The sequence below is a fragment of the Colletotrichum navitas genome, assembly GCF_030913465.1.
Source record: "Colletotrichum navitas strain CBS 125086 chromosome Unknown LY79scaffold_94, whole genome shotgun sequence".
In the NCBI taxonomy this organism is placed as follows: Eukaryota; Fungi; Ascomycota; class Sordariomycetes; order Glomerellales; family Glomerellaceae; genus Colletotrichum; species Colletotrichum navitas.
In genome coordinates, this window is record NW_026850640.1 from 106,522 (window position 1) to 133,225 (window position 26,704).

Sequence of the window (26,704 nt, forward strand, 5' to 3'; positions counted from 1 at the left end):
ACCTATAATACCTACTTGGAAGGTACGGGTACGTACCAATGGGTCATAAAATCAGGACCTGACAGTCAGCACTGAGGGGGTGTTTTCCCTTCTGCATCATCATTAGCAACAATCAAATTGACCTTTTGTTTTGGTCCAATTCAATCAGCACCGAATTTTCTCTACTACCCACAATAGCTACCCTGCAGTTATTTAACAACTTTAATAATAATATACTATCAGCAAGCAAAGGGATAGATGCTAAGCCTCTTATACCCAAAGCCCGAGTTCCTATTAGCCAGTTAACAATATTCAATCCACTGAGGCGTGTGCTTTGTCAGATACCACGAACGGCAGGGATAGTCAGTTTGCGTTAACATATCTCATTGGTGTGCGCCACAGCCAAAATCAGCTAAAATGCACTGAGGGGACGCTGTGAGTGGCCCTTACCCCCTGGCTGGATAATTATCCAGGTTTTAGGGGTTAAGGAGATAGGCAAAACCGATGTGGGTTAGGGGAGCATACTATGTAAGTCCAGGCGGACACGTCCGCACCGTATGAGAGGCGGCACGAGTCGCACGAGTCAAGACTAGCTTTGAACTTCAACGTCTGTGGGTTGATACATATAGAAGTAGAATCAATCGCCGCATTCGCTTCCAGGTCCACAGCGCTGCGGAGCGCCAGTCTCACACCCTTGCAATGACAGTGGAAGGGCGTCACAGCTGGGGAAGCTTGCGAAACTGGGATAGCCCTGGACGCCGGCCAGTCCAGCGGAAGCTCTTGGCTACAACGCGCTTGCTTCCATCGCGTGACGGGCTCGCCGTTCTCGAATCTTGGGAGCCAAACTGAAGCTCCGCCGTCAACAGTGTCACCAACGAACAGGTGAGCGCTGTACCTGACGAGACCGGGTGCGTTTTCCAGAGCACCAGTCACGACGTAGGCACCCGATCCTAGAGTGGACACGCGGCAGAAAAGCTTGGAGGAACAAGTTTCACAGGAGAAGACGTCGGTGTGTTTGCTGTACGAGTATTTATTTCTTGAGGCCAGAAAGGTCTTCAGAGGGATTGGGCCATTGTGCGCATGCAGAATAGAGTGACCCAGTGAGGCGACGGCAAGATGTGCAGTGACAGCACACAGCCTTGAGTGGAAGAGCAGACTTGGCCACCGAAGCCGAAAAAGTGTACGCTTTGCACAGGCAATGCGCTTTAATGGTGATTGAATCCGTCATTTTGCTCGGTATAGTCACTGCATTGTCAAGCACCCAGCGATAGTGTAAGAGTTGTTGAATACCAGTGGCGAAAGAAAAGCTCCACGTATAGGCAGGGGACTCAGGAAGATTGAGGAGGCTGCGACTGTATGCACAGCGCTAGCATTACACTGACCCCATGTCAAACTGGGTTTGCAGCTCTTGTGGCTGAGCAACCCTCGAGTCACTAGTCGCTTATTTAAGTCAGGTATGCCAAGCCGTAAGCATACATAGTACATGATGCTGATTCGGTTCAAAGTTCTTCCATGATTCTGTGTAGCATTGTTTAAATTGTTTCCCGATGATGGATGGTGGGTGGAGACGAGGATAGTGAAGAAGCGGGAAACCTATCTCATGTCATGACAGAAGCTTGTGCTGCAAGGTGGCCTTCAGTACTACCGGCATTATCCCGAGAATAACAGGCCGTGGCTACTACTATAGAATGCTTCCAATGGTGATGGATTTACTCCATCCGTTGCAAAAATAGTAATTGGCTCATATAGCTGCCAATGGGCAGTGATAATCTACATACATTGCATGCAACCCAGCACCGGCTTGGCAGTCAAGACTATGCAACGGCAATCTGCGGGATCCACATCGACGTGCAGCGTGCCGGCGACAGCGAGGAGCCCCGGTCGAGTTCTGTAAATCAGCCCAAAGACAAACCTACACTTAAGGCCAAGGGGAAATGTCTAGTTTTTCAATCTAGGCATCCTCAACTTTGCAACTGCAGCAATTAATTGGTTTGCCCACTTGGCACTACACTCGCTTTTTGTTTACTGTCCGCCTGTGTTCTCCAGCATTCTTTCAGCGAGAACCAAGCATCCGTTCTTTATTTCATAATAAGTCACCAACCATCGACATGTCTTCCATTACTCTCAAGGCTGCTGCGGCCGTGGCCGTCGCCCTATCACAGCCGGTCGTCGCCGCTGTGTTTCCCGCCAATACCTTCAACCGTTCCGAGATCGAAGCCATTCCTTTGGAGAAACGTGGTTCAATGGACGCTACGATACTATGGGACAAGGGAGAAATCCCCTACATATTGGAAACACTTCCTCATGACTTGTCGAATTCTATCCGCGATGCCATGAGAGTGTGGGAACAGCGCACCTGCATCCGCTTCGTCCCGAAACAAAATCAAGGAGCCTGGGTGTATTTTAACAAAGTACGATGAAGTTCATTCTGTTTGAAATTCTTGGTCCATTGCTAACCGAACTATCTCAGCGAGATACCGGCTGCTTCGCACATAACCTGGGCGCTCCCAGCTCAGGGGAAACCATAGTTAACCTTGATTATCCCAGCGTGGGGGAAAGAATCGGAAGTTTTGGCCAGGACAAAGGCTGCATGGAAGCTGGCATACCTACGCACGAGGTAAGAGCTGCACGCCTCGAACTAGTTGATTAATAAGACTGACTGAACAAAATAGCTGGGCCACGTAATTGGGCTCACCCACGAGCAACAGCGACCCGATCGTGATCAGTTTATCCGTGTGTATATGGAAGCTATCTGGAGCGACTGGCAAGATCAATATGCCATCCATGATTCCGCTGATATATCGGTGCCCTTCGACTATAACTCAATCATGCTTTACCACAAAGGAGAGAACACCAGGAAGGGCTACGGGTATTCCATGGAATCGATCACAGACAAGGACATCGATCCATGGACCTCGCCGACGGACAACGATTACCTGGGTGTTAACAAAGCCTACGGTTGTGAAGAGTATTACACGCGCGCAGTCCCCGAGTGTCGTCCCGTTGCCATTAATGCGGACGAGAACAAATCGTCTTACAGCTTCATCATCGACAAGTACACGGAGCAGTACATGCGCGATCACGGATACACACACGTTGCAGCTCATCAAAACTGTCGCGCCAACACCAATCTCCAAAGCACAGACAATTGGGGGTTTACTCCCTTAAACGGCTGGGGCCCCAAGGCTCAGTATCAAGTCACTGTCGACCGTTGCAAAAAGGGATTCGACCGTCACGGCAGCCGCTATGAGGTCGCGCTGTGCAAGGGCGACAATGAGGGTGCCTGCGACATTAAATGTGGTCTGCGCCGCATCTGTCCCGTGGACGCCAACGGGAACCAGGTTGACAGCAAGGCCGTCAATGTCACTGACGATGCTCTGTGGGTTTGCCATCCCCATTAGATGTCCATTAGAATTTACGGCTTGCTACGACTGAAGCGTTGCGAAGTCAGAGAGATGGCGGGCAACCGAGACTTCTGCATCAAGGACCTGAGAGTAGGGCATGCACCTCCAAGACCTGATATCGCCACTGGACGCGAGGCCAGCCAAGCATACTTGAGTTGGAACATGCTGCTGGAATTTTCTTTATTAAATAGTCGTAGCCAGCATAATGTTTGGCTCAACTAAAATACCACGGGTTTCCACCACATAGTCTCAGCGGTGGCCCCCATAGGGTGCGTCTACTACAGCCGGCGCCTGGCCCAGCCGGACGACATGGCCAATGCATCATTGGCCGCCTCTCGAACAACCTACTGGAATTGTCTAGAATAAGACCACGTCAACCCTCAGGGGCTAGTTCGCCGAATTCGACTCCCAGGCCATGGTCGAGTCCGTCCAGAAAACCGACAGGGACGCTATTCGCGACGAGATCGTGGCCGTCGCGCGGCATATTAATAGAGACCCAATTTCCTCCACCAACCCCTGAAAAGGAGGGACTTCGAAGGGATGTTTCGGCTTCCCAAGCGAGACATCGGAGACGACGTGGTTGTCATGTCCCAGAAGATGGGCTTGGATACGCTGTTGTAATCTGTTTGTATAAAAGGCAAGGACAATCTAGGTGCTAGGCCAATTGCAAGTATCTTTACCAAGCAACTGGCCGAGGTATAAACAGTACTAGATTATGAAGCCAATAAGTGGCTATTAGAGCCTAGTGTATTCTGAATACAACATACCCTACGTAATCACTCCCTCCATGACGACACTAGCTACAATTGCTAGCATCAGATGCATTGAATGTTACACCTAAATTGCTTAGGAGCCAGTTTCAAACACGAACCCTGCATCTCCAATAATGTCAAGTCTAAAAGAGAAAAAAACGCGTTTAAGGGGGAATAGTGCCTAATATTAGGTGTTACAGAGATGTGGCCGCCTTTAGCGTCAGAGATATCTTACACATACAATATAAACCGCAACTCGATCATTTATATGGATTTACCTCCTCTGGGGGGTGTAAAGTAACATGGTCACCTGAGATTACGGTGTCAATGGTTGGCCAATCAACTAGGGGTTAGTTGTCAACAAGAAAGGTGCAAAGATAATAGGTGACTAGAGGCTCAGAGACAACTGTTTTTGTATGCTATGATAATCGTAAGCGAGGTCTTTAAATAGTGCACGCCCGATGATCATGGCTTTGCTCACTCTGCTTTCCCATCTTCTCCTGAATTTTACCCTTTGAGCAGCCTTTCCGGGGGAGCCTCTAGGGAGGAGCTTTTGATGTGAATTCCATATTTTATACTACCATAGCCCCATAACTTGTCTAATCCCCGTTTCAGACATCAATTCTAGGAAGAAACCCAGCCTGCACAAGAAACTCGACGTTCCTTCTTATAGCAACTTTCAGTTGCACAGGGCAGTCTTCTGGATGATTGACGCGGAACGCCCATTCTAATGAGCCATCTTCAAGCATGTGCGCCAGGGGCCATAAAGGATGCGCCTCCTGCCGCGCAAAAAGATCCCTCCTGACTGCCGAAAGCCATTCTGATGCAGGCCTTGGGTGAATATCATACCCCGCAGATTGTATCAGCCTCCAAAATGCGCCCCAAGTCATTCCGTCCTCTTGGCTCTTGACTGCGTGTGCCTGTAGCTCTGGGTTGAGGGCAGTCTGAATGGCGGCCGCGGCGGTAGTTGCTGCATCTGAAACGTGCAACCAGGCATCCTCATCGCTGTCGTTGTAAGCGCCAACGTTGATGCTAGCCGATGTTAGTCGCCAAATGTAGTCGTCCAAGTTAGCTACCCCCTCTGTGGGTGTCCCAATGATGAGCCCAGGCCTAAACACTGCGATATTCCTTGCAGTGGAGAGACATCGCTCGGCAGCCCTCCTGACCAGCACCTCTGCAACGAACTTTGTCTGGCTATAGCCAATCGAGTCTGCAAGTTCGCGAGCAACGTCCTCGTCCGCTTCCGGGCTCCGCTTCCACTGTCGGCCTCCTGAGACATAAGCGAACCTCAATGATGGGTGTTGGACTGCGAGGCTAAGTAATTGCGCAGTCGAGCCAACGTTGACAGCCTCGAGGGCTGAGTAGCTCTTGTTCCAATGAACAACAGCACCGTTGTGGATGATGACGTCAAAGGACTGACCATCGCTCAGGAGACTCCAATGATCTTGCTCTAGACCGAGCTGTGGCTGCGATAAGTCGCCAACCCAAGCTTCAAGTTTGTCTTCGTGGAACTCGGTCCACCACTGGGCCTTCCGAGCTGCCTCAATCACCCGACTCTTAGCCCCATCGGGATTCGCACTGCGCACGAGAGTTGTCACGCGACTGATATTTCGACTCTCAAGAAGCTGACGCAAGATTTGCGTGCCCAAGTACCCGCTGGCCCCAGTAAGGAAGACTTTGATGTTGTTGTCCCTCCAGGTCTTGGTGGGGTACTGGGAAGCAAGTCCATGATGTTTTGGCGATAAATGAAGCAATTTCTCATCATACCGGTTGACTTGGGCTAGAATATCTACCCTTCCACCAATCTTTGGGGAGGGACTTCTTGTCATGCTGCCTTGACTTGCGCTGGAGCCGACGATCAATGCTGCCAATGTTCGGATGCTCGTTGTTTCATCCATCAAGAGTTGCATGCTGACCTTGGTTCGATATCTCATGCGAATGAAGTGCATCAGCGACATCATGTTCAGTGAGCCAAGACCAGCCGTATGAAGGAAGGTATCATCAACACCCACAGACAGACTTGGCCTAGAAGATGACTTGGAAGGTACCAGACTCGCAATCTTCTCCGCCAAATCGTAAGCGGGCATCTCTCCTGGAAATATGGCTATAGACCCGCCAACCGCTCTGGCTGGGATGTCAGTTATGGCTTGTCTCCCTTTCGACTGTGCTTCTAAGCAGGTTACAATCTGTTTCCTGTCCAGCTTGCCCGATGCTAACAGCGGAAATCCATCGCCACAGAGGGTACTGGCGTCAACCCAATGAGTCGGCAGCATGATACTAGGTACTTTCGCAGCTAGCTCTCGACGAACGCTGTCTAACTTCTTGTTGAAATAGGCACTTAGGTGCGAGAGCCCAGAGACTGCTGCGTCATGGCCCATCTGAAGCTCCAAAACGGCCACAAGTTGTTTCGAAAATGGCCCTTGCGACGGGAAAAGAACAACAGCACGGTTGACATTGAGGCAACCAGCCAAGTTAGACTCGATGTCACCGAGTTCAATCCTTTGGCCGTTAATCTTGACTTGCATGTCTTTTCGACCAACGTAGACTATGTTGCCGTCCCCGGTTCTCTTGACAAGATCTCCTGTCTTGTAGAAGCGTCTGTCAACTTCCGCCCGAGTGCCTGTTGAATACGAGGGAATGTTGACGAATGCTGACTGTGTTCTTTCTGGATCGTTCAGATACCCATCTGCCAAAATTGGGCCTCCGATGAGTAACTCGCCAACTTCCCCTTCAGGAGCCAGGCTTGATTCGTCGTCTGGATCCACTATCAATGATGAACATCCGACAGAGATACCAATTGTTCGGGGATCCATTTCGTGAGAACAGGAGTAGCAGGCAGCGATAACGGAACACTCGCTCGGCCCGTACGCGTTGAAGAGCCTGGTTCCAGCATCCAGCCATTTCTTCACTACCAGTTGATCTGGCTCTTCTCCCCCCAGAACTAGGGTCTGTATCGAAGGGACTTCTGTAGGATCGATGATACGGGCGACCGACGGCGTCAAGAGGGCGAAGTTGATACTGTGTCTCTCAACAAATTCTCCGATGGCTTCCAGGCGCTCCTTTTCTGTAGGTACAAAGATTGTCCCGCCGTGGATAAGCGTGGTAAGAATCTCGAACAAGCTAGCGTCAAAACTGTATGCGGAAAACTGCAGTACGCGGTTGTTGCAAGACATTCCGAAGGCCGAACCGTGTGAAGCTGCGCTAGAAGCAAAAGCGGAGTGTGAGACCACGATGCCTTTTGGGGTTCCAGTAGACCCGGATGTGAAGATAACATATGCCGGGTGGTTAGTTTCGCAACGAGGAGCGAGGGTCTTGAAGCTCAACGATCTGGTCAATGCCTCAAGTGAGTCTCGATCTACGATAATGCGTGTATCAATACCGAGATCTGTCGCTTTTGACTGGAACTTTGACATGAGGACAATCTTCGCTTTGACTTGCGCAGCAACCTCTCTTAGGCGGGAGATGGGCTGGCTCGGGTCCAACGGAACGAAGGCAGCTCCCGCTTTCAGAACTCCAAGCATCGCAATGACTGTCCATACTGACTTCTCGAAGCACAATGGGACCATTTCTCCTGGAGATACGCCGCTTTTTGTTAGATGCGTGGCAAGGGCGGAGGACATGCATTCAAGAGCTGCGTAAGAGATGCAATCGCTTGTTGAAACGATGGCGTCTCGTTCGGGTTGTAGTTGGCACTTCTCGGAGATGGTTCCATGCAGTGTAGATGCAACTGTTGCAACTGCGTTGTCATGGGAGTATGTTTCCTCAGGGCCCGTAAACTGATCAAAAACCAGGCCAGCTACTTTGAGGCCAGAATTTGGCCTCGATGCAGCCCAAGCGAGCTGGGACATGATGACCTTGACAGTCTCAATTGCCTGTGCCACAAAGATCCGGCTTGTCACCTCCTCGTCGACGTGAGTTGCAAACTCGGCTCGCCCTGGATGAAGCCAGACCTCGCATGTGACTGGGAAAGTCGTATACTCTTCACGGTATACCGGCTTCCCCAGAGGACCCAACCCCGACTCGTCCCAGGCTCCGCCAGCTTGCACCACAAGAAGATTGTGAAACTCGCAGCCCCGCTTTGTATCCTCGTTCAGGGTTTTGATGCGCTGGATTCCAGCCTGTTCGAAGGGTATCATTGATGTCGCCTGGTCTTGGATCCGGTGGAGGAAACTGAGAACAGCCATCTCCTTATCAAGCCGAACTCTAACAGGAACGCTCGCAATTGTTGGTCCCTCAATGCTCTCGATATTGTCAAGAGGCGCCTGTCTTCCGGAAACAGTTGCTCCGAAGATGACGTCGTCCGATGTGGAAAAATGACTGACCATCACAGCCCATGCTGCGCGTACAAGGGTCGACATGGTGATGCCAGCAGAGGGATCGAGATCGAGAGCAAGCTCATCCCTAACAACGGCTCTAGCAAAGGATCGATGGCCCAGCTTTGGTACGGCGGGGAAGCATGACGCAGGAGAATCAAGGAGCTCTTCCTTCCAATAATCTGAATAGGTGTTAGGTGAGAGCTGGTTTGTGTACAGCACAAAGTGTCGGTAGTCAGTTGCCGGTTTGACGTTGCGGTCATGATATGAGTCGTTGACCTTTCTGCAAAGCATTGCGAGTGACCAGCCATCGTACAGCATGTGATGGATGGTCCACACGAACGTCCAAGCTCCATTTGTCGACGATATGAGCGCAAACCGGTTGAGTGAGTCTCCGGGAAACATGGGGTCGGAGTCATCCTTATTCAGGTAGGCCTCAAGATCATCGTGGAAGAGCCATTGAATCTTCTCTTTGATCACCGCTTGAAGGGAACCCGCAGCTGAAGTCGTAGCAAACCGAGTCCTCAGAATTGGCGATGTCGCATGGGTGTCCTCCCAAGCGCTCTGGAACCGGGCCAGGTCTATTCCTCGGGGCAGCGGATGGATCCACCGGCCGGTGTAGCTGCCTGGTCGTGTGAGATTGACTGCCATCAGGCCCTCTTGCATATGAGTGCAGGGAAACAAGTCTTCGATATCCTCCGGCTTGACACCGCATTGGAACGACGCTTCTTCGCGAAGCTCAGGTACTGCGTCCTGGCGTAGGAGTTGGAATGGAGCGAATCGAACTATTGGCTTGACGTAGCTGTCTTCAGCACTTTTGCAGACCAAGGCCATCTTCTTTAGCACAGAGTTCTTGAAGATGTTGGCGACATTGATCTGAAGCCCCAGTTGGCGGCATGCAGCAACGACTTTGATGGCCCCGATCGAGTCCCCGCCAAGTCTGAAGAAGTCGTCGTCGACCGTGATGGTGTCTTCGGAAGCTCCGAGGACCTTGGCCCAAGCCTTGCGCAAAGTAAGTTCGACGGGTGTGCAGCTGAGGGCCGAGGGCTGTGCGTCGGATGAGACTGTGTGCTGACCGACTGACGATTCTCCTTCGCAGTCTGTAAGGTCGGTTGATTGCAGTCCAGACGTGTCTGTACTAGCATTGGAGAAGTCGTCTTTGTGCTGTTCCGGTATCTGCAGTAACTGCTTCATGGTCATCGCATTCCCCAGGCGACGGAGTGCTTTCCTGTCAACTTTCCCGGAGGGCGAAAGGGGCAATGCGTAGCATGGGATGACTGCGCTGGGGATCATGTAGGCTGGAAGAACCCCAGAAAGCTCCCTAGAAGCTTCTTTGAATCTGCCATGAGTATCTCTCCAAGCCGGGTCTGTTTTTCTGGCAACAGTCTGCTCCCTGTAGTGCGCGGAACTTCTGGCCATCTGCCTGGGAGCCAGGAAAGCTGTGAGGACACCATTCCTCGCCCCAATCGGCCGCAGGAGCTCGACTACAACATCCCAAGTAAACTCGGAAGACTGGAATGGGTGGGCCACCTGGAGAGATTGTTTCAGCTGGTGCTCGATCTCGCCAAGCTCAACGCGCTGGCCATTGATCTTCACTTGGCTGTCTCTTCTTCCCAGAAAGTCAATCGAACCGTCCACGTTCATCCGCCCGAGATCGCCCGTTCGGTAACATCGCATCGGATCCGCCACGATGCCGCGGAGAAAGCTCGGGTCGCCGAGAAAGACGGCGTTAGTCTGCTCTTCGTCTTCAAGGTAGCCGCGGGCCAGAGGGGGCCCCTCGACAACAATCTCGCCAATGCTGTTGAAGGGGGCAACTTTTCCGTTCTCGGTGACGATCCATACAGCGCAGTTCGCGGGTCTTCCGATGGAAATGCTCTTGACGCCCTTGGTTCTGGGTTTGCTGACGACAGTGACGGCTGAGCATTCCGCAGGACCATATGCATTGATGGTTTTGACGTGGTCGGCCCACGTGTCTGCAACATCCTGCGGGAGTGATTCTCCAACAGAGCAGAGCACTTCTAGGCCGGGGACTTCCTCTGGGCTCATCAAGCTCGCCACTGACGGCGTCAACATGGCCCAGTTGACATGCATGCCTGTGATGCATCCGGCCAAGTTGTTCATTCTCTCTTCTTCCGATGGAATGCAGATACACGCACCGGCCATCAGGGTGGAGAGGATCTCGAGCATGGAAATGTCGAACGAGAAAGAGGAGTACTGCAGCACGCGAGCCTTTGGCGAGTCGAGGTGAATAGCTTGGGAGAATCCCCTTGAACTGGAGCAAAAGGAAGTATGAGTGACCACCACACCCTTTGGCTTCCCCGTCGAGCCGCTTGTGTAAACTACGTAAAGTGCATTGTTGGACGTAACCAGCCGAGCCGGCCAGGATGCGGCTTTGGTAGAAAGTGTTGGAAAGAGTCGTTCGCTGATGATGAACCTGTTTTCCTGAGGTATATGCTCGGGGATCTTGCCTTGGCTACCGACTGATGATAATACGATGGATGCGTTTAGGTCTTGAACAATCATGCGGATTCGGGCCGTAGGGAGTGACGGATCAAGGGCCACGACAGCGCCCCCTGCCCTTATCACTCCCAGTATGGCCACAACGCTCCAGACTGACTTTTCGAAGATCACGGGGACCAAGACCTCGGGCCCCACGCCAATGCTCGAAAGGTGATTTGCAAGTTTGTCGGCGTGGTTCTGTAGCTGAGTGTACGACAGGGTGCCATCCCAAGCGCAGACTGCATGAGCCTGTTTCCGCGATCCGGCCTGCTGGGCTATCACATCGTGGACCAGAACGTCTTCTTGTTTCGGGAGCCTGTTTCATTTAGTCCTCAAAAAATCAGCATGATTACATGAAGAGCACTCACGGCCTGTTTAACTGTACAAGATGACGCTGGCTCGCAGGACTTAGCGTATGGATGTCGCCTAAAGTCATTTGCTGTGTCTTGAGGCGGTTCAACTGCCAAAGAACATGCTCCAGGTCGTTTAGCAGGAGCCGCACTTCCAGGCGAGAGAACTGCTGTTGATCAAAAGTGGCAAAGAGCTCCAATTCTTGGTTATCGATGGAACACTCGAGTCGAATGGCCCAGTCAGTGGCGTCCGATAATTCTTGGACTCCTAGTACAGTCGGTGGGAAGGCCACGATGGTTTGGGGGAAAACAGCGTCTGTTGCGGGAGCGATCATACTCGACTCAGTGTTGGTAACACCAGACACGGCCGGTGTGTTTGCAACGCATTTGAGAAAGTTAGCAACCTGCTGATTGCGATCGATGGAAAGGTTGACCGGGGATAGTGGACATGAGCGACCCGTGCCGCAAATCTTGAAGCGAACATCTTCGCTGGCCGTCCGAGACGATAGAATCAGAGCCCAAGCAGCGCATACCGCAGGCTTGATATCTCCGTCTAGCTCGCAGACGGGGCCTCGGACACGGGATCGTTGGGTTGTAGTCGCCTTCGCATCGGCGGGTGCACTTTTGGTGACAAACGGCTCGCTGAGCAGCTGCGACACACCTCCGGACGATTCTTCGCCGTTGTTTTGAGCTGCCTGTGCAACGCCATACTCTTGCTTAGGACTTTGTCCGGCGGGAGCCTTGACGACGAAGCGCTTGGGAGCACCCGCAACATCGGCAGGGAACGGGTTCTCAAAGACGATCTCGTCTGGAGTTTGCACATCCGACGGGGTCGGCGTGTCAAACACAAACTTGACAGAGTGAAGCCTCGGGGTGAGCTTCCATCTCCCGTCTGTCGATAACATCTTTTGTACAGTCGCTGCAGTGGTCAGATACGAGGTCGGTTCTTGGTAATAAGGTACCACTCGCAAGACGCAGCGCCAAGGCGGGAGTGCAAGGACGACAGTAATAGTATAAGTGCATGCATGGACTCCTCCGTAGACCGTCATCAGAATGACACACAAGTCTGAACCTCAAGTTTTATCGGAGCAACATGACGATCTTGTCTCACTCTTACGAGGCAGACTCTCAATGTGACGTGATTCGCATCCGGCTGTAATGGAACCCATGCCACCGTTCACATCACACATGTCCGTATAGCTCACTCAGCCTCCCAATCCATAAGTGCCTCTTCGAAAATAATCACTCATTCTTGCGCTCTGGGTCGGCCCAGTCTGCCGGAAAGCTGTGCTACCTGCCTAGAAGGGCAAGCTTCGATGGCGTGCCCCTCGCCGTCAGTCCCTTCACCGGGCGTCTTGTGACCTTGATTTGAGGGTCTCAGAGGGGATGACTCCGTTCGTGACAGAATCCTACAGCCGGCTAGTGTAAGAAGGATTCTATGGACCGGCCGCGGCTTCAATATCTGGAATCTGATTCTGTGGGGTGCGGCAAGCCGCGGCATCGAGCTACCGCAGATGTCTCCCAAGAGTGGGAACGTCTGGAGCTGGGTTCGAATAGGCACCCGTGGGGGAAAGGAACAATCATTCTGATGGGCTCTTTTCCGCTCAACCTTGTCGGTGTGGCCCTGAAAAATATGTCCACATATGTCAAGATACGAGTAAGTAGATATCCCCTTTGAAAACGGCGGTGGCATCAAACGTTCCCAGCCACTAGCTGTCCAGGTCAACTTGTCACCGGCTGCATATGACCCTGTCACTCGGCCCTTTTGTAGCGCGGGCGCTGTTGAACGCAGTTGCATCTTGTGCCTTGCATGGGTTCATGTAGGCTGCCGGGCCCCTCCTACTCATCGGCTTTCCCGGCTCCTGGAACCAGCGATCGCCGGCAGCCAAGCCGCCCGATAGAAAGCTTGGGAAAAACGCACAGAAAGCTTGAAACCACGCTAACCAGGTATTGAATGCCCCGATCCTTCGACCCCACGGGAGGGGGGTGTGGGTGGTCAGCAACGGGGCTCATCACGTTCGCCAGGTATTATCGTAGGCCCCAGTGCTTCCCGGGGTCCGGCCGCAGCTTCGCGGGAGCCTGTTGCGTCTCTTCGGCCTTCCTGATGCGGTTTGGGAACCACTGTGACGGGGTGGTTGGATCCATGCTAGGCTCGAATCCTCGAATCCTGAGGGCGGTCAGCCGGCGGCGTTGGCGGGGCGAACTCCATCGGCCTTCTTCCGGTAATGGTGGCCACACCCTTCGGGGCTAACTGCAAGGGCGGAGGCAAAGAATGCGGTTTTGGAAGAAGAAGAAGAAGGAGGAGGAGGAGGAGGAGGAGGAGGAGGAGGAGACGAAGAAAAGGGAAACAACGTGGCATAGTTATTGGGGCGTCGTGCTGCTCTTTCGTTTTCCACGGTTGAGAGATACTGATATCGCGGGAGACACCAAGCTCAAACCACCAAGAACTCGACCATGACTACGGACGAGTCGGGCTCCCTTGATACTCGCAACGGGGGCAAGAGTCACGCAAGCGAGAAGACCGACAACGACCAGCACCATGCCCTCCAGAGCACGACGCGGCCAACCGCAACGGCCGCCGACGACCTTCCCGGGTGGAAGGTCTTCGTCATCTGGCTGGCGGTCGCCCTCGGCGTGCTCTGCACCTTTTTGGACGAGGGCATCATCGCGACCGCCATCCCGCGGATAACGGACGACTTTGGCTCTCTGGCAGACGTCGGTGTAAGTGTTTTGACCAAGGAGGGGGAGGCTCTTTGTAGGTCATCTCACAATCGCAAACGAAGCTAACCAAAAGACTCTTCCAAGTGGTACGGCTCCGCCTATCAAATGACGCTCTGCGCCTTCCAGCTCGTATTCGGCCGGCTCTACAACCAGTTCGACATCAAGGCCGTCTTCGTCGTCTCCCTCGCCGTGTTCGAGATCGGATCCCTCGTCTGCGCGACGAGCCCGAGCTCGGCGGCCTTCATCGCGGGCCGCGCCGTCGCGGGCCTCGGCGCCTCCGGGCTCCAGAGCGGCTGTCTCGTGCTCATCTCGGCGGCGCTGCCGGCCAAGAAGCTGCCGACCTACGTGGGCGCGATCGGCATGGTGTACGGCGTGGCCGCCGTCCTTGGCCCCGTCGTCGGCGGCGTCATCGCGAACAGCTACCTCACGTGGCGATGGTGAGTTTCGACATCCCACATGCGCCTCCCTCACACACACCCCGGGTGCCGCCGCCCTTACTAACACGGGAGGGGGGGGGCCAATAGGTGCTTTTACATCAACCTCCCGATAGCTGGACCGCCAGCGGTGGCGACGTTGTTCCTGATCCGGTCGCCCCCGCCGACGGAGGAGCAGCGGCGGCCCTGGCTGCAGAAGATCCGGGGTCTGGACTATCTCGGCATGGCTCTCCTGCTGCCGGGCATCACCTCTCTTCTTCTCGCGCTGCAGTTCGGCGGCGCGCTGTTTGCGTGGGACGACAAGAGAACGGTCGCGTGCTTTGTCGTCGCCGGGGTCCTCGTCGCCGGGTTCGTCGTCGAGCAGTGGTGGATGGGGGAGGATGCCCTGGTGCCTCCGCGCCTGGCCAAGATGCGTGTGGTGATGTTCGGGGCCCTCTTCGGATTCTGCCTGGACAGCGCCTTCTTCACACTGGTCTACTATGTAGGTTTTATATTATACTCGCTGCCCCTCTCTGCCTCATTCTCACGTCCCCCTACATAGGTGCCTCTCTGGTTCCAAGCCATCCAGGGTGTAACGCCCGAGCAGTCCGGTGTAAGATACCTGGCGCTGTGTCTTGCGTTCATCTTCACCATTTTCCTCAGCGGCTGGGGAGTCACCAAGACCGGGTACTACCAGCCCTTCATGCTGGCCGGAACGGTCCTCCTGTCCGTGGGCTCTGGCCTGCTCTCAACCCTCCAAGTTACCTCGGGCGCGGACCGGTGGATCCCGTTCCAGGTTGTAGCGGGCCTGGGGATCGGCGTATCGACGCAGCAGGCCGCCGTCGCGGTGCAGAGCAGTCTCAAGGAGGCCGACGTCGCCATCGGCGTGGCGGTCGTCCTGTTCTTCCAGTGTCTGGGTCCTACGACCGCCATCACCATCGCTCAGGCTGTCTTTGCGAGCTCGCTGACGTCGGGCATCGCTTCCAGGCTGCCGGGGGTTGACCCCAGGGTTATCAGGGACTCGGGGGCCACGCAGCTGAAGGACCTGGTGCCGCCCGAGCAGTTTGGGGCCCTTTTGCAGATCTACAACCACTCTATCACGAGGACCTACCTTGTCGCAGCTGCCCTGGCGGCTGTCAGCATCATTGGCGTCGTAGGCGTAGGAATGAAGAAGATCCAAAGTGAAGGGGCCGCCGAAAAGACGGACGCTGAGAGCCAATGAACCAACCCTGCTAGCAGCCTTTTGCTCGTCACTTGTTACAGAGATTCACTGGCCAGGAACAGGCGGGGTTTTGAAATAAAGACGATCGTGTCCCATAACTTCGCCTTGCATGGCCAGTCACATGTGAACGTTGCCCTACGCGCTGTCGCACCGAGTTTAAAATAGACAAGCCAAAAGTAAGAGTTGAATATGGAATGGAGGTCAGGTTACACTGCACCATCCAGCAAAGTGCCTCCGGACTTGGTCCGGAGGCTATTCGGTGTCAATGTACACCATCACGACTCAGAACCTTTTGGCTCTTTTGTCCTCAGTGATCAATCCCTCCGTTTCCCTTCACCGACGGGCGTGTTCCGGTGAAGAAGTCTCAGTGTCACCGAGTTCCACGACTCAGACAGTTTCTACTGCAACACAAGTCCGACCACACGCAACGGACACAGCCCTACTACAATAAGAGATCAAACATATTGCCCATGCAGGGTTAGGGTTGACATCAAAGCAATCCCGGGTCTCCGGCATTGATACAGCCAAAAAAAACCTTCAAAGAAACCCTCTTTCCCTTAGTCATCGTCCTCGTAACCGCGTCCCCAGAGTCCCCCCCCTCTCTCTCTCTCTCTCCCCTCTCCCCCAATGATGGCAGTACCAACGGAAAGAAGAGGGTGGGGGAAAAGCTCCGGTTTGACTGACTCCGGTTGGAGCGTCGCCGGAGAACTTCAGACAATCCCCGTTACATGTTCCAGCCCAACGTTGCATCCCGCTGCTTTCCTTACCCGTCCGTCCATCAACCACTTTGACTTCCCGAGAGCGAGCCTCGATCAACCCGATCGATTTCCCCAGATCTCGCGCTACAGACCCTAACCCCCCCTCCCTTACCCCCCCCCATCCTCCTCCCGTCCAATCCCAGGCCCTTCTGTCCAGAGTGAGATCCTCTCCAGCAGAACGGCCCTGTCCAGACCTGCGCATGCGCAAGGGAGACACACACAGAGAGAGAGAGAGAGAGAGCCTCGTCAGAATGGACGACGAGCACAGCGAGGCGGTCAGGCGCATCGCCTCGGTCGTCAGGGACCTGCACTCGCGCGGGGAGCCCTTCCGCATCTTCCACGGCTCCACCAGCAGCACCCGGCCGCCCCACGGCCAGCGCGTCGTCGACATCAGCGCCCTCCGCCGCGTGCTCCGCGTCGACGCCGCCGCCGCCGTCGCCGTCGTCGAGCCCGGCGTGCCCATGGACGAGCTCGTCGACGCCGCCTCGGCCCGCGGCCTCGTGCCCCCCGTCGTCATGGAGTTCCCCGGCATCACCGTCGGCGGCGGCTTCGCCGGCTCCGCCGGCGAGAGCAGCTCCTTCCGCCACGGCTACTTCGACGAGACGGTCCGCGCCGTCGAGCTCGTCCTCGCCAACGGCGACGTCGTCGAGGCCTCGGACGACGTCAACCCGGACCTCTTCCGCGGCGCCGCCGGCGCCCTCGGCACCCTCGGCATCGTCACGAGGCTCGAGGTCCGCCTCGTCCCGGCCCGCCGCTACGTCAAGGTCAGCTACCACTCGTACTCGACCGTGCCCGAGGCCGTCGCCGCCGTCCGCCGCGAGACGGGCCTCGCCCACAACGACTACGTCGAGGCCTTTGTCTTCTCCCGCACCAGCGCCGCCGTCGTCACCGGCCACCTGACGGACGACCTGCCCGACAAGGGCCGCCCGCAGACCTTCGGCCGCGCCAAGGACCCCTGGTTCTACCTGCACGCCCGCAAGCGCATCCGCAACGGCACCCCGACCCCGGACTACGTGCCGCTGCGCGACTACCTCTTCCGCCACGACCGCGGCGCCTTCTGGATGGGCGAGCTGGCCTTCAAGTACTTCGGCCTCGTCCCCTTCAACCGCCTCACCCGCCGCGCCGTCAACGGGCTCATGGACACGCGCACCCTCTACAGGGCCGGCCTCGGCTGCGGCGGCCGCATGACCTTCCGGTACCTCGTGCACGACCTCGCCCTGCCCTACACCACGGTCGGGAACTTCATCGACTACGTCGCCGACGAGCTCGACGTCTGGCCGCTCTGGCTCTGCCCGCTGCGAGCCGCCGCCGCCCCGACCTTCCACCCCTGCACGACGGAGCCCGGCGGCGCCAGCCCCCAGCCCATGCTCAACGTCGGCGTCTGGGGCCCCGCGCCGTCCACCAAGATCGACCGCTTCGTCCGCCAGAACCGCGACCTCGAGGCCCGCCTGGCCGAGCTCGGCGGCCGCAAGGTCCTCTACTCCCACGCATACTACACCGAGAAGGAGTTCTGGAACATCTACGACAGGGACTGGTACACGAGGCTGCGCGAGCGCTACGGCGCCACCAGCCTGCCGACCGTCTACGACAAGGTCACGGTCGACGTGGTCAGGGAGCGGGAGAGGAAGTCCCTCAGGGACAAGGTCGCCGTGGCGTGGCCCTTTGCTGGCTTCCTCGGGGTCTGGTCCGCGATCCGGAAATGAGAAAGAAAGAAAAAGGAGCTTCTTCTTTTCTTTTCTTTTTTTTTTTTCCGACGGGGGATTCGATGGGTTTCAAAGGAAAGAGAGGAGGAGGCGTGCGATGCGTTGGCACATTGCCACTTCGTATAAAGTTCACGACGATTACGGTACTGTTTACGCGTGGATGACGGGGCCTTTTGTGGTCGACTATAGAACGGTTTTTATCACGGGAGGGCGTGGAAAAGGGGGGAGGGGGGAGTTGGTCTGGTTTTACATTTTCATTTTTATTTTCCCTATTTCTTCGTTTTCCTTTTTCTTGTCCCCCGGCGAGGCCTTTTTTTCGGCATTTGCTTCCTTTGGATCGAGCGGAAACTCATGCATTTTCTTCGGCGTCACCGGCGGTTTCACTTGTAGCTAGGGAATCTTAATACCACGTACTATCTCGTTGACATCCGTCTATAACCCCCCTTGATACGCTCAATCGATGACGGGACGCTCCCTTTCTTTTCAGCTTCGTCACAAACTCTGCCACTGGCTGTAATGGACCGTGGCCTATATAACAATATCCACCAACTATATCTCAGCTCAAGCCTTCTCAAACACCGGGTCCCCTCGTTGCCATACACCGACCGGATCCCGCGAGAACCGTGCCAGCCGGCCCAATCGTGCGTCCTTCTTCGATTACGCCGAACCCCTAGTCCTCGCCTCTTACTACTCAACCGCATAAAGTGACGGGGGGGGGGGGGGTTGAAGGTTGACGGTGACGCAGGGCACACATCAAACAGCACTGTCGCCAAACATAACCAATCCGACTGGCACGTCATCTATCAGGCTTCCACACACGCATGGTGGGAAACAAATGTATTATTCACGAAGAGAACCTGAATTGAAAATGAGCTGCATCTGCTGCGCCGAGGAGTCGTGCAGATGAGGGGGGATCCTACAAATACATATCCAGAACACCGTCGCCTCCCAGCCTACCATCGCTTGTGCAAATCACAAAAAAAAAAAAAAAAAAAAAAAGGAAAAAAAAGACAGAAAAATAAAAAGTAGTAGAAGAAGAAGCCAGGGAATATCCTGGGCTTTTCTCAGCCCGATTCCGCGAGCGGCCATCAAAATGGACAACGTATGTAGGCCAATCCTCGCTTCTCAAGTTGAGCACCAGGTTGCTCCCCCTTTACCAGTCGTCATCACGTCACTGGATATTGCCACTCGCCCGTCACCTTATTCATGTAGCCAAGCTTCTCTGCCGCTGCCGTGAAATCCTATTCCTCGTGCACGCTTCCCATGAGGCCACCCTGCTTATGTGACTTCTTGCCCAGTTTCAGCATGCTGAGTCTCTTCCTCACACTGCTTCGTTTGATGACGATGGGGTCATCGGCTAGACGTTCGTCCCTATACTCGCGCTCCTTTTCCGTCAGATTGAAGCCCGTGTCTGAGCTTTGCCGGCCGCCCGAATCCGTCACCCATTCGCTAGCAGCATCGTTGCTACCATTGATACGCCCCCCGTCTGTAGATGGGGCCCGGAAGAAACTTAGCCGGCTGGATGTGTCTTGGGCCCTGCTGCGGCTTCGGCTGTGCTGGCTTAAAGTATCATCCGCGTCGCCGCTGGCCGAGGAGTTACTGTTGGTTTGTTGTTGCACCGGGGATTGCTTCTTACGACCTCCCAGGAAGCTCAGGCGTGTACCGCGACCCTGGCGGATGGCAATGGGCTGAACCGTCGACACTTGTTCGGCGACCACAACGTTGTCCGTGGCATCGGTGGTGCTCTGCGGTTGGGGGGATCCCTGTTCTGTCGACGGCGATGATCGTCGCCAGGGCTGTAAGTTGGTAAAGTCGCGAGTGGGCTGTTGGGGCGCAAAGAGAGCGATTTCGGGTGCGAAGGTGCTTTCAAAGTCTGGCATAGGTCAGAAAGGACTACTTACAGAATCAGCGGATAGGGAGGGGGAGGGGAGACACTTACATTGCCGTAGTTCCTCATGCCTTCGGCTGAGGACCTCGTTCGAACTTTTTGCAAACGTTGCCAGGCATCGCTTGATCATGATTGCATGGTCGACAAGCGCCATCTTGATGGCATTATCTTGCGGGTCAAGGAGTGCCTCTTGTTCCTCGTCTTCGCCGTCGTCGTCGTCGTCGTCGTCGTCGCTCGAAGCGGCTGGCAGGAGCTGACGGTAGCACGCAACGCTATTGTCAGAATCGGGGTTGACCGAAACGCTCACAGCATCCACGAGCAACTGCGCGTTCTCTTCGTCGCCCTCGGCAACTCGCTTCTCAATGACCGTCATCTCCTGCGTCTTCCTGACGATGCGTTCCAGGCCTGTCTCATGAGCACCGAGCTTGATTTCCTCCGTGTAGACGATCTCGCTGCGTCGGAGGATCGTCGGGAATGGGTCGGCTGTGGTGAACACCATCTTCTCCGCGTGGTGCTCTTTTACGGGCCCAGACGTGTTGCGCTTGGACGATACGGAGAAGCTCTGGGGGTTGGCGGAGAGCAGATAGTCGCGGATGACCTGCGGGACGCGGGCGCGCTGGAAGACGTGGTGCGTTAGATCGCGATGGGGGGTGATGGCGGAAACAACGAGGAACTGCCCCTCCACATCGTCCACATCGCCGCCCGTCACAATCTGAGCAGACGGGTATAGCTCCTGCATGCGGTCCGTGAAGGCCGAGGCGCGTTCTGTCGGGGATCCCTCGTAAACGAATTCTTTATCGCGAAGGCTAGAGGGGAACCCGAGCCCCTTGTAGACGACCTTGAAGTACTTGGGTATCAACCTGTCGCTCCTGGAGATGGTCTCGTAAACGGTGGCAATGGCTCGTTCGGTCCGGGCAAGCTTGGCGAAATCAAAGACGTTGCTCTCGTACTGGGTACGCAGCTCTCGGTAGGCAGCCAAGGCGCTGCTCCAGGCCTCGCCATCCTCGAAATGCTTGATCATGTCGAAATAGATGCGCTCCTTGCGCTCGAAGGATGTCTGCACCGGGAATTCAGGTTCACTCAGGGCGGGAACCTGCTTCGTGGGATCCCAGTCGTAGAGGTCGGCGTGCAGCCGCAACGCCAGGCCAGCTTCGCAATGGTTCCTTGCTTCGCCTTGGAGGGCGGCCAGCTGGTGGACATATCTGATAAATATATCTTCCTTCTGCATATCCCGGAGGAACTCCATCAGCCGCAGTCGGTTAATCAGGTGCGACGCCTCGCTCGAGTTGTCGCTGCTGTGAACAGCCACGAGAAGGTCGAGGAACTCGTTGACGGTGCCCATCAGCTCGCAAATCGCAGCGTGCAGTGCCTCGTCGGGGCCGGTCGCCAGTGGCGCGAAACGCTCCAAGACCTCGCCGATAAAGAGTTTTTGCAAGATGCTCTCGGTCAAGGGCTTCGACTTGAAGTATTGGTCGAGACTGTCAATCACCTCGGTCTGGATGACGGACAGGTCCTCGCTAAGGGTCCATTCGCTGACGATCATGGTCTGCAGCACCTCCACGGCCATCCGTCGCAGGCCTTGGTGCACGCTGAGACAAAGCTCGACAATGGGGCCAACGAGGACGGGGACGTATTGAACCTGGTATCCGCCCATCTTGGACAGGTTGTAACGATCCCGCTCATCGGCGCTCGTCTCCCAGCCAATGGCCTCCCAGGTCCGTCTGAGGAGCTCGGCGCCATGCTCTCTGACATCGCCGGCGATTTTCCACACAGCTCTACGCTTCTGTTCCGGGAAGGTTTCCAGAGCCAGAGATGGGCTACCAACAAGCTTGAGCATGGTTGTGAAGAACATCTTCCAGAGTTCGGTGTTGAAGTTCTCGGCATCGTCGGGATGGGGCAAGTACGACTCGAGCAGGATGCTGGATAAGTACTGTAGTGTTTTCATGGTGGACTTGTGGTGGTAGATGTGTACGCTCAGCCAGTCGGGCGGGAAAGCCTCGCCCATCAAAATGCTCATATGCACGCGGAGGGTGTTCTCTAGCAACAAAGTCAAGTCGCCCTCGATCAACTCTAGTTGCATGCCGCTTGGCGAGTTCGAAACGGCTGAAAGGATTGCGGAAAGCTCGACCAATGCCTCATCAAAGGTGCACTCTTCGGTGATGGGCTTGGATGGGAAGGGGTATGACGTCGGGAAGAGAAGCGAGAGACGGTTGCGAGGTTTGGTCGGAACGGCCACGATGGACATGTACGAGTCGACGATCTTGGGGAGGTAATCGGGGATCTCGGGACCGAGGTTGTCGATCTGGCCGGCGAGGACGGAGCAGCAGAGACGGACCTGTTCCTTCCACGAGTCGGTGACGGCTTCGGTGTGACCCCAGTGAGGGGCAATCCATCGGACCGTGTTGGCGGTGAGGGCAGATTTCTGATCGGGATGCGAGAAGATGTCGAGCTTGGAGTAGTTGATGATGAGCACGAGCTTGTACAGCACCAGCTTGCCCTTGACATCGGCGCAAGAGTCGAGGAAGTCGATGGCGATGTGGAGAATCTCCTCGGTCGATAAGAGACCCGTCAGCTCGGGCAGCCACGTATGGAAATGCTGGACGGCCAGTGTCTGGCTTCCGACAAGGACGGGGGCGTGGCTGCGCATCATGGCGTCCAGGGCCTTGAAGATGTTCCTCAGCTCCCGGGTGAAGCCAGGGGCCGAGTGCGAATTGGTGATGCCTATTCCGGCTTCCTTGGCCTGCTGCTGGTCGCGAGCGTGTGTGATGAACTTGAGGATGTGTCGCACAACCTTGAACGTGGACCGGAGCTTGCGCGACGTCGTGGGTTCCGTCGGCTTTTCGAGCAGCCGCGTGAATGACCTGACGAGGCAAGCCGTGGCGAACGGGTAGTTGAAGCGGTTCTCCGCGTAGTGGTCGACGAGCGGGCCGAGGTTGAACCGCCTGTCGTGCACGATGCCCAGGACCCTAACCAGGGCCGTGAACACGAGGTCCTCGAGTTCGTCGTTGCCCGAGTACTCCACCAGCACACCAAAAAGTGCGTCGAGTACGTCGCTGAGAAGCTTGACGACCTCAATCTCTGGCACGAAAATGAGGTGTTTCAGCAGCGTCGGGATGTCGTCCTTGGCCGCCTCTTTCCACTTGAGCAAGCCCAGAACGACGCGGTCCTGGGAAAACCGGGTGCTACACAGGTAGGTATCGACTCGCAGGATGGCCTGGGGGCCGGTCACGTCGGCAGAATGCTCTTCGTTTCCTCTAGCACTCCACTGCAGGGAGAGGTAACCCCCTCTGCCGGATGGCCCGGCTTGGGCGGTGGAGGTGAACTCATCAGCCTTGTACAGCAACAGGGCATGCGTGCCATCGCGGACAAAGGCCTCCTGGTTCCACAACGGCATGTGGGCAACCGCGAATGGGGGGTTGGGCATGTCAGACAGGAACATGACGAGGTGCGAAGCGAAGACATCCTCTGGCGAGATGGCGAGTCGGACCGTCTGGCTCCAATGCTCCCCTCTCTCGACTGCCACAGACTTCCAGGTAGTGATGCCTTCCGTGTTGGACGAAGAAAAGATGCAGTTGGGGATCTTTTCCCCGTCACTTCTCCGCACCTCGAGCGTGACCTGCAAATCATTTCCTTGTACACTGCTGGCGAGCGCGGTCGGGCTCCCTGCATACCTGGACAAGAGGTTGTGTTTCGAGAGGGCAGCGGAGTCGAGGGTGACGTAGATATCCGATCTAGCCTTGGTAGGTGCGCCCGAGAATCCCATCTTGTTCGTCTTTCGGATACCAGCAAGCAATGTCGGCGTTGTCTTGACCAGCTCGTCCACATCCTGGTGGTTGAACGACCTGAGGTGGACTTGTACCCGCTCGGTGCGACGCGACTTCTCATAATGGCCACTCTTGCTGTCCATCAGGTCTCGGATGAGGCCATCCCACTCGTCGTTGAGACTCTGTTTCTCGGCCGGTGGCGTCAGCGAGGCTGACCAGATGCTCACGACCTGTTCAACGTCCTCGTCCTGTTTCATTATAGAGTTGAGCTTGAGAACACCGACACCGACAGTCCGTTCCGCCATCAGAAAGCCGGCACCGGCATCAAACGAGCCTCGAGGCCTCGAGCCGGCGGTACTGGGAGGTGGGGCACTCCCTTGGCCATCGTCTTGTGTTGACGGACGGCCTTCGGGATACTCGGTCAGAGAGTCAAGCTTTGGCGTGGCGTTCCCTCTGGAGAAGGCAGAACGACCGCTCTTGGATCCCCACATGAGACTTCTTCTAGAAGGTTTGCCGTTACCGGCGGACGTGGGCTTGGCAGGATCCTTGGAATATCCAGTCCCCTGAGACTTTGCGCCGGAACGAGAGTCGGGCTTCCGGCTGGCAATGATTTGCTCACTGGACCGCACCTTGACGACGAGGTACAGCTCCGTGTCGGCCGACGCGCCATCGCCGATGTCCTGCGAAGAGAGGTCGGCGAATACGGTTCGCGTTTGGCCCGATTTTGCCAGGCTGCCTATGGTCCCGCCAGGGGGTATCTCGATGACGAAGCATTCCGTCAGCGTGGCCACCTTGCCTCCGACGGGCTTGGCCACCAGGTAGGCGGTCAGCGAGGTCTCTTCGGACGATGCGCCGGCGAAACCCTTGACGTCGAAAAGCAGGTGGTGGAGAGCTGTGGGTTCGACGGTGGGCTGGGGAGGTTCGTCGAGAACGCTCATGACAGACTGCAGTTTTGTGATGTCGACCACCGAGTCATCGCCCGTCAGTACGCGTCCACGGTCTGCAGGGTCACGGACGACGACCTCTCCGCCACATAGCTTGTTGACGCGCACCAGATCCCAGACCGTCTTTTCGCGCAGCTTTTGGTATTCATGCCTCGTGAGGACGTTGTGGAGGAACTGTTGACGGCTCAGGTTTAGCGTGTGGATGAGTTGAGAGAGCTTCTCGAGGCGCGAGTATTGCCTGGATAGGAGCAGGCCGTGCAGGTTCGTCGAGTGCCATTCGCGGAGGCAGCTGGCAATCTCGTCGATGAGGGGTTCGGCGGCGGATGTCGGGGTTTCGTCGCCAATTTTGAGCATCGGCACGGGGGCGGCAGGGCGAGGTGCGTCGGGGTCACGCTTGACGGGGATGGAGAGGCGGCCGTGGGTGCCATTGGGAAGCTCCTGGAGGGGCGTACGGCCCTTTGTTCCTGTCCTGTTGCCTCTGGGACCTTTTGCGTTCCCAAACGACTTGTGGCGTTGTATCGCCTTTGGTCTGTCGACAGCAGTCGGGGTCAAACCGCTCTTGGCTGAGTCGCTTCCGAAATGAGTGTCGGCGGTAGCATCGTCACTAGCAGCGTCGTCGGCGTCGTCGGTATCGTCGGCCTCGCCCAGCACCTCGCGCACCTCGACGCAGCTCCGGGGAAAGATGCCGCTAAAGACACGGGCCTCGAGGGTCTGGCCCTTGACGGAAGTCAGTCCGGCCAGCAGACTGGGCGGGGCGACCAGATAGCCACGCAGCCAGTTGCCGTCGGGGGTCTCCTCGATTATGTACAACTCATCGCCGAGCTCGAGGGGAAGGTCGGCCGGGCCCGAGGCGGCAAAGGGGTATGTCGCGACGGCGAAGGCGATTCGGGGAAGGGGCTGCCAGGGCATTGAAGGGTCTGGATGGTCAACAGCTTGTCGAGAGACGTGGTCGGTTTTGTAAACGAGGGAGAAAGAAGAGGAGGAAGGGCGGCAGGATGAGCTGTCGAACCCGTTGACCTCTTGGACCTGGAGGAGATGCACCTTAGCTTTCAAAGGTCTAGTTTGAATGAAGGACGGGGCAGCAGCATGCGGCAAGATGGTGGTGTATCGCGAACCTGTGGGACCCTGACTGGGCTGACTGGGCGGTAGTGTTGAGGTGGCCTCGTGGGGACGGTCGGCTATCGCTTCATCAGGGTCTGACAGACACGGGCCAAGTTTTGCGTGGTTTTGGCTCAGGTATCGGAAGGAATTTAGGCGTGGGGGCGAGAAACGCGAGAAAGGAGGAAGCGAGAGGGGGGGGGATGGCAGATCGACCAGCGCGGAGGACGGGGGTTCGACTTGGATGGGCTGAAGGAAACAGAGTCGGCGGATCGTCAATGTAGCACGCGCCGGTTCCGTGGTCCTAACCCTCGAAGAGATGGAGCGAAAAGGGAAACGAAGTGAGGAAATTGGGTATCCGTATTATGTTTGTCGGAGGGAAATTCGGCGCACGAGAATGAGGACGTGGAGTCGCGCAGGAAAGTGAGTGGAGGAGAGAGAGGGAGAGAGTGTGAGAGTGAGAGAGTGAGTGAGAGAGTGAGTGAGAGATGAGAGGGAGACCAGGGCTGGAATTTGAGAAGGGGAATGAGAAGGGGGTATCAACAATGAAGTGCACGCAGCTGGACGAAATGCGAAGAAGAAGAAGAAGAAGAAGAAGTAGAAGAAGCAAGCAGCAGCAGCAGCAGCAGTAGTGGAGGGTGGGGTTTCGTGTCGAGTATAGAATGATGATGCCAAAAAACAGAAAAAAACAATATGTAAAGCAAAACCAAGAAAGGCCTTGTCTTCAGGTGCTGCTTGGCCGATGGACAAGATGTCGTTGTCGTTACCATGTGTGTGGGTGTGGTGTGGATGTGTGTCTGCTGTGTCACGGGCGATACACGTGCATCTGTTCTGTGCCCAAGGTTCGGTTAGGTGGGTACCATAAGGAGATAAGTTAGATGTCAATGGGTCACAAC

The 26,704-nt window shown here is 55.8% G+C and overlaps 5 protein-coding genes across 5 annotated transcripts; 3 read left to right on the forward strand and 2 right to left on the reverse strand.

Moving 5' to 3' along the window:
- Positions 1-2,087: 2,087 nt before the first annotated feature.
- Positions 2,088-3,380, forward strand: LY79DRAFT_525994 (uncharacterized protein; the record flags this gene model as incomplete). Its single annotated transcript, XM_060555799.1, has 3 exons — positions 2,088-2,390; positions 2,450-2,596; positions 2,652-3,380. The coding sequence occupies 3 exons, from the start codon at positions 2,088-2,090 to the stop codon at positions 3,378-3,380; spliced, it is 1,179 nt and encodes a 392-aa protein (XP_060408969.1).
- A 1,366-nt stretch (positions 3,381-4,746) lies between these two features.
- LY79DRAFT_525993 (amino acid adenylation domain-containing protein) lies at positions 4,747-12,202 on the reverse strand (the record flags this gene model as incomplete). Its single annotated transcript, XM_060555798.1, has 2 exons — positions 4,747-11,263; positions 11,316-12,202. The coding sequence occupies 2 exons, from the start codon at positions 12,200-12,202 to the stop codon at positions 4,747-4,749; spliced, it is 7,404 nt and encodes a 2,467-aa protein (XP_060408970.1).
- Positions 12,203-13,751: 1,549 nt separating this feature from the next.
- On the forward strand, positions 13,752-15,653 carry LY79DRAFT_594013 (major facilitator superfamily transporter; the record flags this gene model as incomplete). Its single annotated transcript, XM_060561635.1, has 4 exons — positions 13,752-14,018; positions 14,103-14,455; positions 14,543-14,933; positions 14,994-15,653. 4 exons carry the CDS (start codon positions 13,752-13,754, stop codon positions 15,651-15,653), a joined length of 1,671 nt encoding a protein of 556 aa, XP_060408971.1.
- Positions 15,654-16,662: 1,009 nt separating this feature from the next.
- On the forward strand, positions 16,663-18,114 carry LY79DRAFT_525977 (FAD binding domain-containing protein; the record flags this gene model as incomplete). Its single annotated transcript, XM_060555796.1, has 1 exon — positions 16,663-18,114. The coding sequence occupies one exon, from the start codon at positions 16,663-16,665 to the stop codon at positions 18,112-18,114; it is 1,452 nt and encodes a 483-aa protein (XP_060408972.1).
- Positions 18,115-19,355: 1,241 nt separating this feature from the next.
- On the reverse strand, positions 19,356-25,619 carry LY79DRAFT_525970 (SH3 domain-containing protein; the record flags this gene model as incomplete). The annotated part of the gene is made up of 2 exons (XM_060555795.1): positions 19,356-19,987; positions 20,054-25,619. 2 exons carry the CDS (start codon positions 25,617-25,619, stop codon positions 19,356-19,358), a joined length of 6,198 nt encoding a protein of 2,065 aa, XP_060408973.1.
- Between the last annotated feature and the right edge of the window lie 1,085 nt (positions 25,620-26,704).